We start from the raw sequence: 17977 nt of genomic DNA, 5'->3' as shown, positions 1-17977 counted from the left end.
TTAGAGAAGATAATCTAGATTATGTGCATGTTCATCCATCTCACAATGTTACAAAATAAAATAACTATATTTGCAAAGAACCATATCATACGTGGATGCGACACGCTTCCACGTGGAGTGTGCCCAGACGGAGAAATGCGTGACACGCTAACACGATGCGCAAGTGACGACACTTTTCTCCCATTATCTTGCATCACACAACCTTCCACGGGGACGCAAAGAAAGAACGGGTTCGTCCTTCCTCAGACGAGCAGCTCTAAGCGCGTGGAACGTGGCGTGCGTGGATCCTCCCACCGGCATCAGGGTCTTTATAAAGCAAAACGCGCCGCCGTTCGTCGCGGTCACGGGGCAAAGCGGACGAGAGACAGCATCCGCAGCGCGGTAAGAGACCCCCGTCCTCGATTGGGACCTTTCAAGGGGCTTGACGTCAAATATGGAATGCTGAAGATGATGATGATGATAACATGAGCGAGATGATGTAGGGGGGCGTTTCTGTCAACCAGTTGGGGATGCAGCATCTTTGTTTTGCATGTGCAGAGATGAGGCCTGCAAAATTCTTGAATTTACTTCAAATGTCTACTTTGGCAATGAGGTTTATTGATGTCAGACAGATTAATTAAATGAGAACACCATGCCCAAGTAGATATGAGTTATTACTCTATTGCATGGTGTACATTGGAGTACAGTTTGTACTTGTTATATGTGATAAAAACAAAAACAAACTGGTACTGCTTTGTCAGTGATATAGTTTTTTTGGAATGAGCTGTATGTGAAGGCTAATTAGTGGGGGTTGAATTTAAAACTTGTTTTTATGAATGATCAAAGCAAGCAAAACCGTGGGGGAAGGCTATGAATCACAATTTTTTTACTATCTCTATAATGTAAAAAAAAATATTGGCACCTTGTTCAAAATTATTCAACCTCCTTTCTAGTAAACTGATGAAGCAAGTTTTACTTTTTTCTCGTTGTCTATAATGAGATCAAATAAGTAATTAACCAGAGCCAAACATACCTTAACAGTTAGGTTTTTGACCTTTCTTTTCACCTTTGATGTCACTTGACCAGCTTTGCAAAACAATTTGTGTTGAAAATGCTAAGAATGTTCTTTTTCAAGCATTTTTGCTCATTTTAATTACTTGTCTCTGCAAACTGCCTAATTTTCAATGATATGTGATTGACTCTATTGCATTCAAACATTTTTAAAATTAAAATCTTCGCTCATCCAAATAAACTGGGCCCTTTAATTGAAGGTTATTAATAAGAAACTAGGCCAAAGGGACGCCATTCTTTTCTAGCTGAAAGGATGTTCAGTAGGTGGTGTGCAAAATCATGAGTGTATAATGACAGAAGTGTCTCTGAGCAGAAAGCACTGGGTCTGTCAGCGTGGTGGACCACATTTTTATACCACTGCAGTTATTTTAACGTGTTTAAGGACATTAATGCACCCAGTGAGATTAAAGCCCACTGGGTAGGCGTGATCACAGGGGATTTGCACACAATGGTACCGTCGTCTAACACACCAACACACACACAATAGTAATGTTTCATAACACAGCCGAGCCCATATAAATCTGATTAAAACTGGCTTTTGTTTGGGTTTAAAGAGATGGAAGTCTGGCTTCAGGCAGTGTTTGATAGGCTGTGACAGGGGAGTGTGAGTACCCTGCCAGGAAGGGAAAAGGGTTGGGATTTTATCATGTGAAGAGTGTTTCCATTTCAGGGGAGTTAGGTCATGAGATGACAATGCCAACAATATTGCCATGTAAAAAAAAAAAGATACCCAGCTTGTTCAAATGACCAAGCTAAGACATACCAAAAAAAAGGTTAACTCATACAAAGGGCTCCATTTAGTTGAGTAGAGATAGATGGACAGTTATGGAAATGTATAGAACTTTTGTGTGTTCCTTTACAGTGCCAGCTCTGGCCCAGGCTTCAGCAATGCCTCTTCTGGAAGAGACCACTCTCCCACAAGAGCATCCACCTATTGTTCCCGTCATCATCATAGGTAATCAATGTGTCACACACCTAACATAACAATCCTCGTTATTTAAGTAATATGGAGCAAGTAAAATCAAGACCAGAAATCGTTCTAACGCATATTTGCATTATTTCAAACAGCAATTAATCATCTCACTTGTGTTCAGGAAATGGACCATCGGGTATTTGTCTGTCATATCTGCTAAGTGGTAACAAGCCCTACTTTGACCCAACAACAGTCCACCCAAACTCAATTCTGTACAGAAAACTGCAGGAGACCAAACACCTGGCCATTACTGAACAGGTAAAATTGCACAATGCTTGGAATCATTATACCCCAACATCAAATATTTCTGATTGGCTTGCAGGTTTGAACCTTTCTTTGCCGAGTTTATATATACAACCTCTGCCCATCCACCCATCATCCTTTGTCGCATTCGTAATTGCTCTACAGTGTAAACTTCCTCTCACAGGAAGGATGAAGTCAAAGCATAAACGGAATCGAAATAAATGAATGCTACGCCTTGGTCTTATATCATCCACTTTAGCTACTTCTTGTTTGCAGGATCTTGAATATTTAAGTGAAGGTCTTGAGGGGCGATCAAGTAACCCAGTCGCCGTGTTGTTCGATGCATTATTACATCCAAACGCTGACTTTGGCTATGAGTACCCTCCCGTGCTTCAATGGAGGAAGGAAAAGCAGCAACTTATCCCTCATCTTGTTTTAGGGAGAGCAACACCTGGAGGAGCCTGGCATGTAAGTTCCAATGTACTTTTTATGCCTTGGATTTTGATTGGAAGGTTTTAAAATGCCACCGGCTTTTTTCCTCAGGCAATGGAAGGTTCCATGCTGACAATAAGTCTGGGGATATGGATGGAGCTTCCTGGCGTCAACTACAGAGACATGCTCGGTGGAAAACGAAGGTACCCAATCAAGTGGGAAATCCTTCACTTTGCTCTTTACTATCCTGACCCAATGGCCCTCTTTTTATTCAAGGGATATCACCAGTGACCGGGCCACTCCTGAGGAGATCTCCTCATACTATCGCAACTACGTGAAGCTTAAAGGTCTTCAGAAGAGTTTTGTTGACAACACCTATGTGACTTCTGTCCAAAGACTCTGCCGAGGCCACAAGATCGAGAATATTGAGAGAGTGGACGCTCGTATCAGAGACGAAAGGGTTGACGATGGTAGAAACGAGAGATACGGGGGAAATGGAGTGGAATGTGTCGGCGATGAAGGACTCGGGTCTCTCTGGGAAGTGAGGGGATACCAACAAGTGCAAAACAACACTCACATCCCTTTCTCGCTGTTTGCGGAGAATGTGGTTCTCGCTACTGGAGCATCTGACTCGCCAGTAAGATTAACCGTGGAAGGGGAGGACCTACCCTTCGTCTTCCACAGTGTTTCAGACTTGGGCTTAGCTATTAGTCTGCAGAAGTTGGATAAAAACTCAGATCCTATATTAGTCGTCGGTGCCGGCTTGAGTGCCGCAGATGCGGTTCTGTGTGCCTGCAGCCGCAACATCCGGGTACTGCATGTCTTTCGAAAGCGCGTGGACGACGCCGACCTCATCTTCAAACAGTTGCCAAAGACCTTGTACCCAGAATACCACAATGTCTACAACATGATGTGCTCTCAGACCTACTCTAACATGGTTTCCTCCTGTTCTTCAAGCAGGGCTCAGTCAATGAGCATAGCTTCTTCGGTTTGTGCCAAGATGTGCTCCAAACCGCAGTTGGCCGCAGTTAACATGGCCAGTAATGCTAGCGTAGGACTCTTTCCTGACTACACAAGCTTCCCAGAACACTGTGTGGGCTCCTTACAGTCAGATAGGAGGTGCTTGCTTCAGGGTAATAATTCAGTGAAGGCATTTAAGATCTCAATGGCCTTTGTGCTGATTGGAACAAATCCCAATTTGTTCTTCTTGAAAGACCAGGGTCACTACCTGGCTCAAGATCCTACAAAACCCGTATCCTGCAAAAATCCCATTGACATCCACCCATACACTTTTGAGTGTACCAAGGAACCTGGATTGTTTGCCATGGGGCCATTGGTAGGCGACAACTTTGTTCGCTTTTTAAAGGGCGGCGCATTAGGCATCGCCTCCTGCCTTTTGAAGAGAATGAAGAAGAAAGGGAAGCTCATTAACAATGTAGGGAATAACTTCATTTGAAATGTTTGGTGTAAAAGAGGAAGACATTGTTAAAAATTAACATTGTATCATGCAAGCCAAAAAGGCTGTGCAGTGGAACAGCAAAAATCTACCAATAATGGACGTCTGTTATAAAGAAACTCACAAATCATTATTAGATAGTCATGTGAATTTTCAGGTAATGGAAATATTCAGTGTTCCTCTGTGCATGTTTTTACTTTCCAGGAGTCTAAGCTAATGTGCCAGGATTTTTCAAATGTCCATTCTTTATGGAACCTCAAAATTCATGTTTTTTTTTCTCCCCTTGATGCGTATGTTTTTGAATGCATCAAGAAATTAGGAGAGGCTATACTCTCAAAAAGTAAAAAACTGAAGAATATTGAGAGACAAATATATTCAGGCCAAACTGTAATACCAATAACTTAAATCCACAAGAAACTAACATTCCAATCTTCCTGATGACTGAGCCAAACTTTTTTTATTTATTCATTTGCTTAACATGAACATTTGGATTCATATTTCAATCTTTTCTGGAGTAGGTGAGCAAATATGAGGCTTTCTATGCAAACTAATTACCAGTGAATGTAAATTTAAGTGTTATGTTTCTAGTAGCTTCTAACTACTCTTGAGTAGTCATTTAATATTTCAGTGACCTGCCACTGGCAGTGTGTTTGAAATTTGTGTACTGTCATATTTTGGTCAAACCCTAAGGAAAATATTTATGAAGCTAATATTACAATGGCCCATTTTTTTTATATGACCTAAAAACATTTGCAGGCCACCAAATTTGCATATTGCATATGTGTTACGGACAAAGTAATTCTATTCTATGAAGTATAATAGTAATGTTTTTATACTGTCATTATAAGAGGGAATCTGAAATGGGGGGGGATCAAGAAAAGTTCATAATCAGCAATAAAAACAACCAAAAAGGCATATTTGATTTTCCAATTTTTTTGCACTGTTCTTGAAATGAACTTATGCAATGAGAAATTATTATAACATTACTAAATAATTGCTATTATACTAAGTACACTACATTGTACTTCTTTTTTTGTGGTCATTTTAAAATAAAAACAAAATATCACAATGGTCAGTTTTGCCAGATAAAGAATTGGCTTATCAAATTGTGCAATTGTCAACTAATACTTTGACCGTTGATTGTAAATATTAAATTAGTAATCAATGTGTTTTGGTTGGATGACTGACTGCTTGCCTGTACAGTTTAGTGTATGTAAGTGCCTAACAGTCTGCTTGTACAGTGGACTCAATTTGCTAGCTTGACGACGGGGAGAAAAACAACCATCAACTAATCTATATGAAGAAGTGTGTGTGTGTGTGTGTGTGTGTGTGTGTGTGTGTGTGTGTGTGTGTGTGTGTGTGTGTGTATGTGTTTGCAGAATTCTGGTGCCTGTAACAGTTGTGCAATTTAGACTCTGCTGGTTTGAGTCAAGTTGTGCCTACCATTTCCCCTACATTTTAAGATAAAATATGAATCACTGTAAAATAAGGAGACAAATTATCATTTCTCCATTAATAAGCCCTTTTTTTGGTGAAGAATATTTTACCAAAAATCACCACATCTACTTGAGTGAGCTAAAACAGGGAAATTATTTTCTCCTAAGTGCACAAAATATGAAAAGATGCTCTTGGCATGTAAACTTTTAATGATCTCTTGTGCAGATATAGATTTTGAAATGTTTTATATGTCATATTTTTTGTTATTGACAAATAAAAATAACAGAGAAAACTCTGAACGCCATTGAAACTTTTGTTGTACAATTATTGCTGTCGATGCTGCAATTAGTTCAATAGAACTAATTTTATTGAAAAAATAACAATATGGAAGTTCATTAGAATTTGAACCAAACTAACCATTATATGTACAGATACATGCAGGTGAAGTTTTTTCTTCATCGCCTCTTGGATACTTTGGTAGGGTTGTACCTAAAGACACAAAGAAACACGTCAAACAGTTGATGTCATCGCCCCATCGGGATGGGCTTTTAACATTCCTCACAGCTCATCCTTCAATGTGCTTGGTGTCCATTTGAATAAACAACAAAAAAGCCTAAATGAAGCACAGTAAAAGACGAAAAAGAGTGTTTGCACAGCTTAAAGCAAACAGGCTTCCTATAAAGCGCGTCTGGTTTGGAGTCGGCGCAATGCAACGGTCTGTTTTCTTAGTGGGAGAGTCTGTTCCCCAGCTCCGCATGACTGAGTGAGTATGACTCAGTGATCAAACAGCTCAGCCTCAACATACACACACGCAAAATCAATCTCAATTGCTTTTTCTGCTTGGTCAAAGAAAGCACATCAGCTTACATCACTGCTGTTACCTTAGAAACAGCAATGACGAAAGCAACCGCGATTCTGCTTAATTATGTTGATTGGGATGAGTCTATGATGAAGTACTGCGGGATCCACAGGCTGTGTTGTGAAGGCTATTAATTTGATGTCAACAAGTACAAGGGAAATCACATGGGAATGAAGAATTTAAAAGGACAGAAAACATTTGGCATAAGTAATTTAACCCTTTCATCCATGACTTCTACTTTCATAATTTTTTGTAACCCTAAAAAAACTTGATCTTTGTGTGAGACAACTTGTACAATGCTCGCAGGAAACTGCAGGAAATGGCTGAAGAGAAACAATATGAAGACTTTGAAGTGACCTTGTCAAAACCCTGACCTGAAACCTACAGAGATCCAAAGCACATAAATGCTTTTAAAAATCATCCACCTTTTAATGGCTGAAGAAAAAACAATATCAAGACGTGCAATTAACATTAATACAACTCATCTTGGCTGAAGAAAAACAAAATGAGGACTTTGAAGTGACCTAGCCAAAGAGATGACCTGAAACCTAAGATTTATTTGGACATAACTGAGGCAGGTTTGTGCTTCCACAAAGATTGATGGGTTTAAAAAAAAAACAAATTCTCACCTAAAGAGGTCATCTCCTTGACTCTCCTCTAGTCTGCTCTGCCTCTCATCCTAAAAAAAAAAGCGTAGAAACCTCAACGACTACTCCAAGAATGCCAAATTGACAGCAGACAAATCAAACCTCCTCAGTATCTTTAAGCCATTCTTCAATTTCAGAGTTCTTGCCGCGGTTGTGAGCCAGCAGGTCAGACCCCCCGATGATGCCCTCTGTCCTGACGGGCACTCGTACCTGTCCAAAGCACACATCCGGTAGAACGCATTGTTTCCCTTCAGAAGTTTCGGTTAATATCAAATAATCAACGTTTCATGCTGGAGGTTCGTAAATTCATTCCGACCTTACGAAAACGCTTGAAGTTTTTCACACAGCCGTTGCTGTGCACCTGCTTCTGTTTGGTTTTGGGGAGCACGTTAACCGTCAGAGATCGAAACTCCGTCAAAATCAACTGTTTCGGCAGGTTTTCGTCCACTTTTGTTGGCTGCAACACAACATACAGGACCTTAAAGCTTTATGCAAAGTATCTCCTTGATTGACCAAAATCTTTCGATAAACAGGAAATAAGAAACGTCCTTAACCACTACTATACTTACTTGGGTCTCTGTTTTGCAGTCAATAGGTTTCATCAGATGAACATTAGGCACTTCTTCATGGTGGGGAACATGTCCTAATGTCTGGGCATATTAACAAATATATTCATTATAACTTATACTGAAAAGATGAAGAAAAAAAACATGACTGGCAACCTGAGCGGAGGACTCTTGCTGATTTGTGTTGTCAGATGAAATTTGGCTACTCATTGCCTCTGCTGATGGCCGACGTCGAACTATCGTTCTGGGGACCACTTCCTGGTCTGCTTGGTAGCGCTGATGTGGAACCAACTCCTCTACCAGTCGCATTGGTGACCCTCGACTGTGTGAGTCATCATCTTCATGCTCTACTTTCTGCTTCTTACTTGCAACAATTGCTGTTTGTTCTATCTGTCGAGTACGGTTGTTTCGGGCTTGTGAAGATTCACCGACGGAGAACGACTCGTCAATGCAGTCCATTTCCTCAGACATGATAGACTCCAAATCAACCATATCTATTTCTTCTTCTATCTCCTTCCTCTTTCGACTCCGGTTGGACGAGGCCCCGAAAAGATCATTTTCGAAGTCAAATGATGTCTGCGAAGGGGATGCGGGGGCTTTGTCTGAACATGTGGTGGAATCTTCCGAGGCCGCAGGGATAACTGGCACCTGAACGATGTCGGATTCATGCACAGAGCGCTTTGGCTCCGAGATGACAGCTGAGAACTCTTCGTCTAAAGGCCTTTGAGAGAAAGGCAAATATATTAGGTCAAATATTGCTTATTCATTCCCAAAATACAGGTGATTACAGGAGAATATGCGGGAAAAACGCCGCCCTAATGGTTACCTCTTCTTGTTGACCGGTTTGAAAAAGCAAGTCATGGCAGTCTGTTTCTGTGGGGAAACTTGTGGAGGGACTTTTTTACCAGGTGATTTCTTTGGTTCCAATGGCGTCGTACCACGACCACACTTTGCCAAAGGAAGCGTCGAGGTTCTTTTATTAAGTTCCTGGCCTGAAATGCCACAAAATTGGCAGATTTAAACATTTTCAACAGTGCCATTTTGGTTGTGTTGAACTTTTAGTGATAATTATTAAGCCGTTCCAATGACTAGTGCAGTCTGTGATCAATTGGCTTTTGTTTTCATGATTTCTTTTTTGTTTTATTTCTATAAAGCAACTTTATGCTATCAACAGACAGTATTTACCTGTCACTTTGGCCGCAGATTTCTTCCTGGTGGAAACTGCATTCTCGGTAGTGCTGAATGACCTGACAGGCAAGTCGGACGTGGTGAGATGAGCGCTTATCTTTGCGGTTGTGGCTTTTGAGGTGCTTGGATGAGTGGTGTCATTCATCTTTTTCTCTGGGGTTTCTTCCACTGCTGTAATCCCACTCACGTCACACCGCTGTCGACTGATTATGAAATTGATAAGGGATATCAGAGATAAAAGTGTAGACAGTATGAGATGAGTGTTTGTACATTTCTGAAGCGTCTGTGTTGATAGCGTATGCTGTGATGTTCTGCGATGCTGCAGGTAAAACGGTCTCCTCCACTACTGGATGTTGGGAGAGTGACGAGCTCGGAATTCTTGGCGTCGTCACAGTTGCTTTATCCAAAAGGACATGAGGGGACACAGTATTTAACCACAGCAGTCATAAGAAATACATTTTTCCGCAGACGGAACTCGTTTTTTCTACCTGTGTCTATAATACTGGATGGGTTGCAGTACATTACACATGAAGTGTAGATGGTAGCCAATCCAATTTCAGACTCTGTAATGACTCGAAGGCCTTTCCTGTCTCACAGGAAGCGAAAAATTGCCCTCACATATTTACAAATGACAAAGAAGATAAGCTTTTCCACGTGGGTTTCCACAAACCTATTAATGATGTCCCTTACAGAATCATGCCACCCTGTGGTCGAAGCTGGAAGGAGAGGTTGTGAGTTCACGCCAGAAAAATCTATTACACAGCTATGCGGGGACTCCAGGAGGTCACGAGGTAGGGTGCCTTCCACTAGAAGTTGGCTGGTACCACCGCCATAAGTCACTGCTGCACTCAGACGCTTGAACTGCAGCGATGCACAACATTGACAGAACGAGTTAAAGGAGTTCTCCATAAAGAGTCAAAAACAAAAAAAATATTTACGTGTAGATGTGTCTATATGTAGACGTGTATATGTGTTTATGTGTATATGTGTATATGTGTATATGTGTATATGTGTATATGTGTTTATGTGTTTATGTGTATGTGTATATGTGTATATGTGTATATGTGTTTATGTGTTTACGTGTATATGTGTTTATGTGTATATGTGTATGTGTGTGTGTATATGTGTATATGTATATGTGTGTGTGTGTGTATATATATATATATATATATATATATATATATATATATATATATATATATATATATATATATATATATATATATATATATATATATATATATATATATATATATATATATATATATATATATATATATATATATATATATATATATATATATATATATATATATATATATATATATATATATATATATATATATATATATATATATATATATATATATATATATATATATATATATATATATATATATATATATATATATATATATATATATACACACACACACACACACATACATACATACATAATACATACATACACACAAACACACATATATATTTATTTACTAACGTATTTGTTATGTATTTATTTTTGTCTAAAATGTCTTTTCTTGTGTCTGTATTCTCACCCTCTTGCTACTGTGACAATGATGTTTCCCAAATACGGGATGAATAAAGTTATCTAATCTAAAACGAAATGCAAAACAAACCTGCTTGCTGGTGAGAAAAATGAAGGTTGTTCCGGAAAAAAGCTGTTTACGTGCATGATCTGGTTCCAAGTTCACTTGCTCATTATTTAAGTAGGGCTCATCGATGTCAGGGATGAATCTGTGAAAACAACAGAAAACAGGTCATTTCTTTGTTTGGTTAAAACACAGGAATCTATAATGGAATTTTACCTTTCCGCTTTAGGAAGGGTTAGCTTCTGCTGAGTGGCTTTTCTCAGCTCGGAGAAGAACTCTGGTTTGACGATAGGACGGCAGCAGAGTAGAGCAGAAATGGTCTAAAAGGGAGGAATGGTACAAAAACATGACCATGTTCAACACAAAACACTTTAGGTGAAGCATTTTTCTGACCTTGATGGTGACTTTAACAGAAGGCATGACTAGGTGGGTGCAGTCCTTAGTCCAACTGCTGACCAGCTTTCCCCCAAATAGTTGCAGAGCCTCAGAAATTGCAGCTTTGCCATCAGTGTCCAAACAGGAAGAACACACCACTGGTTTCAAATGATTCACACTGGACAAGAAATACACAAAAATGCATCTTCTACATTCTTGGAAACAAAATGTGCTCGTGGACTTGTTGACCCCGACATTAACTTGCATAAAAGAATGAATAAGCTCTTCCCTTTTTATAGTTTTACCATTTTTGCCCCCGTAAATGTAAATGTCATACTTATTAGATCAGTGTTTTAAAAAAAATGGGAAAGAAAGGAAAGGAGCTTCATACTGTATATCTGCTTTTTGCGAGATATTTGCAATGTATTTTAGTACCTGAATTTGGATTTAAAAACTCCAAACGTAATGCCGTCCCCTGATTTCAGTGTGACAGGGATGTTTGCTGCCAGGCGTTGGTCATTGACAAAGGTGCCATACTTGGAGGTATCCTTAAGGGTCAGTGTCTTGGGCAAAAAATAACATGGGAGATCATTCACAAGAACTTTTAACATAACAATTTAACATAATTCATCAAGCTGTTGAAAGAGTTATATACCCTGAACCTAAATTTGCAATAAATACACAACTCCGTTATCATCTTATCACGAAATTCTTCTTCTGGACTTTGGACACGGATACATTATGTCATCACGTGTTTCATGTCAAATTACAAAAATATCTTGCAAATTTGATAATAATCCTTTTAAGAATTTTGGAGTTATCAGGAACACGAATGCGACCGAATAGATTACCTTCACATTAAAAAAAAAAATTATTGTACACCCAAAACTTACAAAAGATCACTTAAAATCATATACTGTCTTCCAGGGATGCAAACAATGAACCGTGATATACATTTCTATTACTATAAAATGTATTGTTTTGAACAATGCCACTAGAATATCCAATAAATTGAACCTTATGCCACATAAAAGAAGAGTATTTCCTCGGAATGTCACTGTGCTTCATTGGATTAAAATATTATTAGTATTATTGTTATTTTTTACCAGTAAATGATTTTCTGATCAATGACAGTGGATAATCACAACATGTATCTCATATATTTTTTTCTTACCTGATCAGTAACAATGAAAGAAGCATGAGCCCTGCTGATTGACTGGTCGGTGGGCAGCAGGATGTCACAGTTCTTGCGGCCCACAACATATTCTTTAGCTGGGAGAAGATAGTGGCTCTCACCTGTTTGTCAAAGGAGGCCACTTAAGGATTTTGAAAACCTAAAACTCTCTAGTGTGTCTCACAAATGGCTGACAAAAAGCATACTTTCTTACAGTGGGACACAAAAGTTCAACATAATATTGATGCTTTCAAACAGACCAAACACATTATTATCACTTTTGTGTCCTATTGTCAATGCAAACTAGCAGACCTGATTTTACCGAGAAACAAGAGCTAATTACATGCATTGTAAAGTTAAATCCGTACTCATATCCAAAACGACAGAACTGTTACCTTTTTCTTCCACTGGATTCAAGATCCACATTGTTGTTTTTTTAGGCTTTTACTCTGATGGACACATTAAAATACACCAAATAAAAACTGCAGACTGTCATCAGCCACTGCAAATAAGCATTGCGCGCGCTCTAGCCTGACGTCAAATGTAAGCGTCTTCCAATGCGTCTCATAGATGTAATAAATATTTTGCACTAGATGCGAAAAGTTCGGCCCAACGACGTTTGTAACTAGCTGCCATATTAAAGCAGTAAACTTCTCAAGGAGGATGTATTCTAGCGTGTTATTCTTTTCACAAATTACTCCTGAATTGTCAAAATATTGACAAATCTTCAATAACTGGTTTATGAACATATGATGATGATAATTAATATTGTTATTAATTTTATAATTATTAGTAGTAGTATTGTCAATATAATTATGATTATCATTGTTGTTGTTATTAGTATTGTTATTAGTGGTATTATTGTTGTTGTTATTATTTTGTTTTTTGTTGTTATTTGTGCACTTTCCGGCTTGTTTATGTTATTGACTACTTATTGAGTGACTACTTATTCATTACTTATTGATTGATTATATATTTATTGTTATTATTTATTGATTGTTTTTTAGTTTGTTGTTGTGATTTGTGCATTTTGTGATGAAGCTTTACATCTCATTGTACTTGTATAATGACAATAGAAGCAATCAATTCAATTCAATATAGTATGACAATTTTATTTTAATGTTAAATACAACAATATAATCGACTCAAAACATGGGATCACTGTCAGACTTCCAGGAAAGCCCTGCAGCAGAGTGGAGGCGGCCTCGTCCCCAGAGGCAGGGCAGCTTGTGATTGGCCTTCATCACCACCACACTGGCGCAAGAGTCAGGCTTGCGGATGATGTCGCACCACTCAGGATAGTCCACAGGCTTGGACTCACTGTGTGAAGATCAAATTACTACAAAACCAACTGGACAAAATTACTTTTGAACAAAGGTACTAACTGATCACAGCATCCTACTCCAAAAGGCTCCATGCAGACACATTGGTAACAATCACTGGTGATCCAACGCTCACCCAACCCATACACCTCACCCATGTACTCGCAGCTCCCTGTTGAGAGAGGAAATGCAGGTAAACACTTCCTAGAGTATATATCAAGGTGTATTGTAACTAATTTAGTACTCAGCACAGTAATACAAGAAATTAATTCATTTGTCGAACCACTTATCCTTACGAGGGTGCCGGAGCCTATGCCAGCCAACTATAGGCGCCCTGAATTAGTGGCCAGCCTGAGAACCATTCACGCTCCCATTCATTCCTATGGGGCATTTAAGAGTTCAACCACAGTTAACCAATAATGTTGCATCTTTCTTAACTTAAATTATTTTATTTATCTATAACTGTGAAGAACTCATGACCGAAAAGTATACATTTCCCATAATTCCATTCAATTCGGCCATATTTAGCTAGTAGCCCTTCATATTATGACTGCTACCTCATAGATACGAAATAGTTGGTGACCCCTGAAATTGCGCCAATCTAATTTGCCGTCCAACGTAGCCAACGCAGTTAGCGGCGTCATTAATCGCTAGAAAAAAACTTCAAATGCGATGCCATGCCGCCATGGATAAACTCTTTACAAAATGCTATCTGGGTGTACAAAGCGTGAAAAATAGTCCTCTTGTCCTCATAAAAATGCCACATTCAACGAGGCCGTTGGGATTCGTACCACGACGGGTAAGAAAGTGTTTTTGTTTGTTTATCTACACAGCAACCACCATTTAAGCATTCAACCACCAGCCTCCCAAGCATGTTTTTAGGCTGTGGGAGGAAACCAGAGTATCTGGATAAAACCCATGCAAGCCCGGGGATAACATGCAAACTCCACACAAGAAGGTCCGAACCTGGGATTGAAGCCTCGATCTCAAAACTGTAACCCAACGTGCTCACCACTTGTCCACCAAGACAATGAACAGATGGTAATATAAATTATATATAATTATATACTTACTATAACATTTTGCATTTTAATACAATAGTAATAGCTATTTTGAAACATTAAAACCACTAATTTGGTTGAACCCCATCTACTAAATGGTTTTTTTGGGTCAGGAATTTGGGCATAACCTTAAAACATGTCCCCATAATCCCCAAAATGTATCTGCATTTTTTTATGCTTAAATAACCCCCCAGTAGTGTGACATAGTTACAATAGCAAATGATCAACTAAGATAAACAAATAAAATAAAATAACTCAGATCAACTTAAACTATTTGTTATTAAAAAATGGCATATCTTTAAAAATAAAAAAGCAGTCCAATTATTGTGTCACAATGTAAGGAAGTAACATTTATGAAGCATATGCAACCTTCCAGTATGCTTATAAAGTCACTTCAAACTGTAAAATCATTGAAAAGTAGGCAACACTTGACTATGTAAGGCTGTGGTAGGACAATAAAATCACACTGCACTGACCTTTGGTGTTGAAGAAGCACTCCCCACGCGAAAATGACACTACGCCAACACTGAGGAAAACTCCACATGCTAAGAACATGCCAAATACTGCCATATCTGCAAAAACGCTCCAATAAACACTTGAAAGCACAGTGACAAAAAAACAAACACATTTTGTACCTCTTACCTTTGCTTAAGTGCAAAATGAAACTCTTGTTCTCTCTTAATAGTCTAGTTTGCTTCTATTCCCTTCATACATGGACCATTGTCATATTTATACCATCATGTCTTCATTACCTCCACATTCATTTGGCATTTCTGGACCTGCTCATTAATTCTCATCCTCCATCAGACAAACAGAAGGCATAGCAACTGATGTTATGATTGTGATGCCACTTGGAAAGAATAACCCCGAGAGCTTATAGAGTGCCATCTTTAAAAAAAAAGACTCTGGGGACTTCTTTTAAAGTAAATGGCTGCCTGTGTATGGAATACACACATTTTGATGTTTAGTGCTTTTCAGTGAAGAATTATAGGTGATGCAATATGGGCATAGAGGGCAGAAAATTTAAATTAAAACATAATATACTTTGTAATAATCACATGTGACTGTTGATGTGACTCAGTGATGTGCATCTAATTTAATCTGTCCGAATCAATTTCATGTCAATGTAATGAAGCAGCTTTTTTATGATTTGGTGACCTTTTGCTTTGAATTGCTACTTCTTGCTTCCAATGATTAATTTAAGCTTAGTTCTATATTTTTGTATTCTTTTTTTTATCCTGAAAGCACGGCCTTGCAAAATACACGTTATTCTTTTCAATTCACTTTGTCTTTAAAACAAAACTTTTGATAAACAGGTAGATGACGACTTTGTTTTTTCAACACTTGAATATGGTTAACAATAAATCAAAATAAAAGATGATATGGAGACAGGTTAAAATGTGTATAGAATGGTATAAAATACTGTAGTTGTTTTTCTGCCTCAGATGAATGACAATAAACTTTTCCTATTTTTTTTTGTCAGCTTGACATTTCTTGGAAGTTGAATTTTTCCAATTAGGAAAGTTGTACTTGAGAAGTTCAAATGTTGAAGATAATTCTTCTGCATTCATACATTGATGCAAAGACTTGTTAGAAATGTTAATCATTACCAAGAAATAACACATCACCAGTATTTGCTTTTCTAATGTTCTCTTTAGGGTGTGGTGTGCCATGGCCCCATAGTAGAGTGGCCATTCACCACTCAAGAGGTTGTATGTTCAATTCCCTGCCCTGGTGTCCTCATCTAAGTATCCTTAAGCAAGACACTGAAGTGCAGTAAATCATCAATTTCTGTGGCTCGGCATAAAATATCACAACCAATGTGCAAAGATACCACAGTGAACTAAAAACAAATACTAAACTGGTGTTGAACTTTCTATCATGACTTGATGAACACGCAAATGAATATCTTAGTAAATGATAGGTCTGAAAATACAACTTCAGGAGCAGGTTAAGAACGAGTGAGATCAATTTAAATAGGAAATAGGTTTATTACCGGACTGCAGGATGGTTGGAGAATGCTCCGACAGCTGTGAACCTCTCACAGCCTGCCTTCCTCGCAATTCTCTCTGAATGAACAGAGCTCAGTCTTTTTATAGGAACTATAGGGTAATATTTCTAAGACAGTGATGTAGGACAGAGCTTATGTAAACAAAACTTTGGGCTAATATGGTTAGACATTAGCAGGTTTAAGTTGTATGCAAACATGATGTTTTTATAGCACATACAAACTGCCGCAGCCTATCTTATGTTGCACGTTTCGAACAAACAGTTCCAAATTGAGTTGACCATATTCCACAATACAAGGAAACAATTGCAAGGCCAGGTAGTTAGCTATCTTACAATTCGTAGTGCGAACAAACAATTGCAAGGCCAGCTAGTTGGCTTTTCCTACATTCCACTGTCCTAACAAACAATTGTAAAACCAGTTTGGCCACATTGGCTGGACATGAACAAACAATTATTAAACCAGTTGGCAGGTCTACCCCAATATTCCCTCCTTTGTGACTATAAAAATATCAAAACTTCATTCATCACGACGCTACTTTTAAATGAAATTCTTCACAAATCACTTCAATCATGGTAGTTCAACAATGGCATTAATGGTACGTTTGTTCAAAGCTGAGAAGCAGGGTAAATAACAGGTTAGGATGATAAGCACAAGGTCAATAACAGTTACAAATAGTATTAGGGATTTCAAAAGTGTGTGTTCATGAGCCTGAGAGGAACCAGTCAAACCACCCCTCTTATGGAAGTGGATGGAAGTGGATCCCCGGTCACAGCGCTCCGCATGTTTCCCATAGCTTCCATGGCATCATGGATCGAGCAGGACGCGTCGACAGGGATGAAGGCGCAGCACGAGTGTCCCACAATGGCACACACCTCCCCAATGGGTGGCGACTCCGTCAAGAGCAGGGCGGCCCTGGAAAATCACCAGGGCCATGGCGGCCTGGGCCTCTCAGCCTTGCCGCAGCCAGACTGATGCGCTGACACAGGCCCGGAACCTGCAGTAAAAGGTCTCCAGACGCAGGGCGTTCCTTGCCACACGCACCCAGGGGAACAGAGTCATTAGAATTTTGGAGGAGACTGACCAGTGTTTGTGTTTGAGGGGCACATCTAAGCCCCACACTGGATCCTGGTCGTGAGCTCCGACACTCGTTCATCAGCTTGGTTGATTGCAAGATGCCGTCCCGTAGCTTGGATCACGCGGCTCACGAAGCGAGCACCACCATCACTCCAAATGACTCGTGGTATTCCATGGCTTGGAATGATCCTTTTGCATATGGCTTATGCGACTGCCGTGGCGTCTGCTTTCTTGGATGGACATATCTCAACCCACTTGGTTAATGAACACCAGACAGTACCTGTATATGCCACTTTGGTTAAGCTCGATGAAATCCATATTCAGAACCTCGAAGGGATATGTCCATGTCTGCCTTGTTCCTCGCTTGTGTCGTTTATTGCCTTGAGAGTTGTGCCTAGAGCAGGTGAGACAGTTTCTGCAAATGTTTTTTAAAAGTAGGTTTGGTGACCTCTGGGAACATGCATTGTTTGTTGTACTATACTGATCATCCCCCCCT

General features: G+C 39.2%; 3 protein-coding genes across 3 annotated transcripts; 1 reads left to right on the top strand and 2 right to left on the bottom strand.

The window, feature by feature from the left end:
• Positions 1-124: 124 nt before the first annotated feature.
• On the top strand, positions 125-5885 carry osgin2 (oxidative stress induced growth inhibitor family member 2). The gene is made up of 6 exons (XM_077721563.1): positions 125-381; positions 1913-2005; positions 2145-2281; positions 2543-2734; positions 2810-2901; positions 2975-5885. The coding sequence occupies exons 2-6, from the start codon at positions 1939-1941 to the stop codon at positions 4152-4154; spliced, it is 1668 nt and encodes a 555-aa protein (XP_077577689.1). The 5' UTR covers positions 125-381; positions 1913-1938; the 3' UTR covers positions 4155-5885.
• Positions 5781-12556, bottom strand: nbn (nibrin). Its single transcript, XM_077721562.1, has 17 exons — positions 12409-12556; positions 12014-12135; positions 11275-11402; positions 10858-11017; positions 10681-10784; positions 10492-10609; positions 9522-9712; positions 9340-9437; positions 9122-9248; positions 8849-9054; positions 8490-8655; positions 7820-8384; positions 7667-7747; positions 7414-7554; positions 7200-7307; positions 7080-7129; positions 5781-6080 (listed from the first exon to the last, which is right to left on the bottom strand). The coding sequence occupies exons 1-17, from the start codon at positions 12437-12439 to the stop codon at positions 6047-6049; spliced, it is 2430 nt and encodes an 809-aa protein (XP_077577688.1). The 5' UTR covers positions 12440-12556; the 3' UTR covers positions 5781-6046.
• Positions 12557-13158: 602 nt separating this feature from the next.
• Positions 13159-14966, bottom strand: LOC144199089 (prostate-associated microseminoprotein-like). The gene is made up of 3 exons (XM_077720465.1): positions 14873-14966; positions 13399-13507; positions 13159-13333 (listed from the first exon to the last, which is right to left on the bottom strand). The coding sequence occupies exons 1-3, from the start codon at positions 14964-14966 to the stop codon at positions 13159-13161; spliced, it is 378 nt and encodes a 125-aa protein (XP_077576591.1).
• Positions 14967-17977: the final 3011 nt, after the last annotated feature.

The sequence above is a fragment of the Stigmatopora nigra genome, chromosome 7 (assembly GCF_051989575.1).
Source record: "Stigmatopora nigra isolate UIUO_SnigA chromosome 7, RoL_Snig_1.1, whole genome shotgun sequence".
NCBI classification, from domain to species: Eukaryota; Metazoa; Chordata; class Actinopteri; order Syngnathiformes; family Syngnathidae; genus Stigmatopora; species Stigmatopora nigra.
This window is presented reverse-complemented; position numbering and strand designations above follow the sequence as displayed.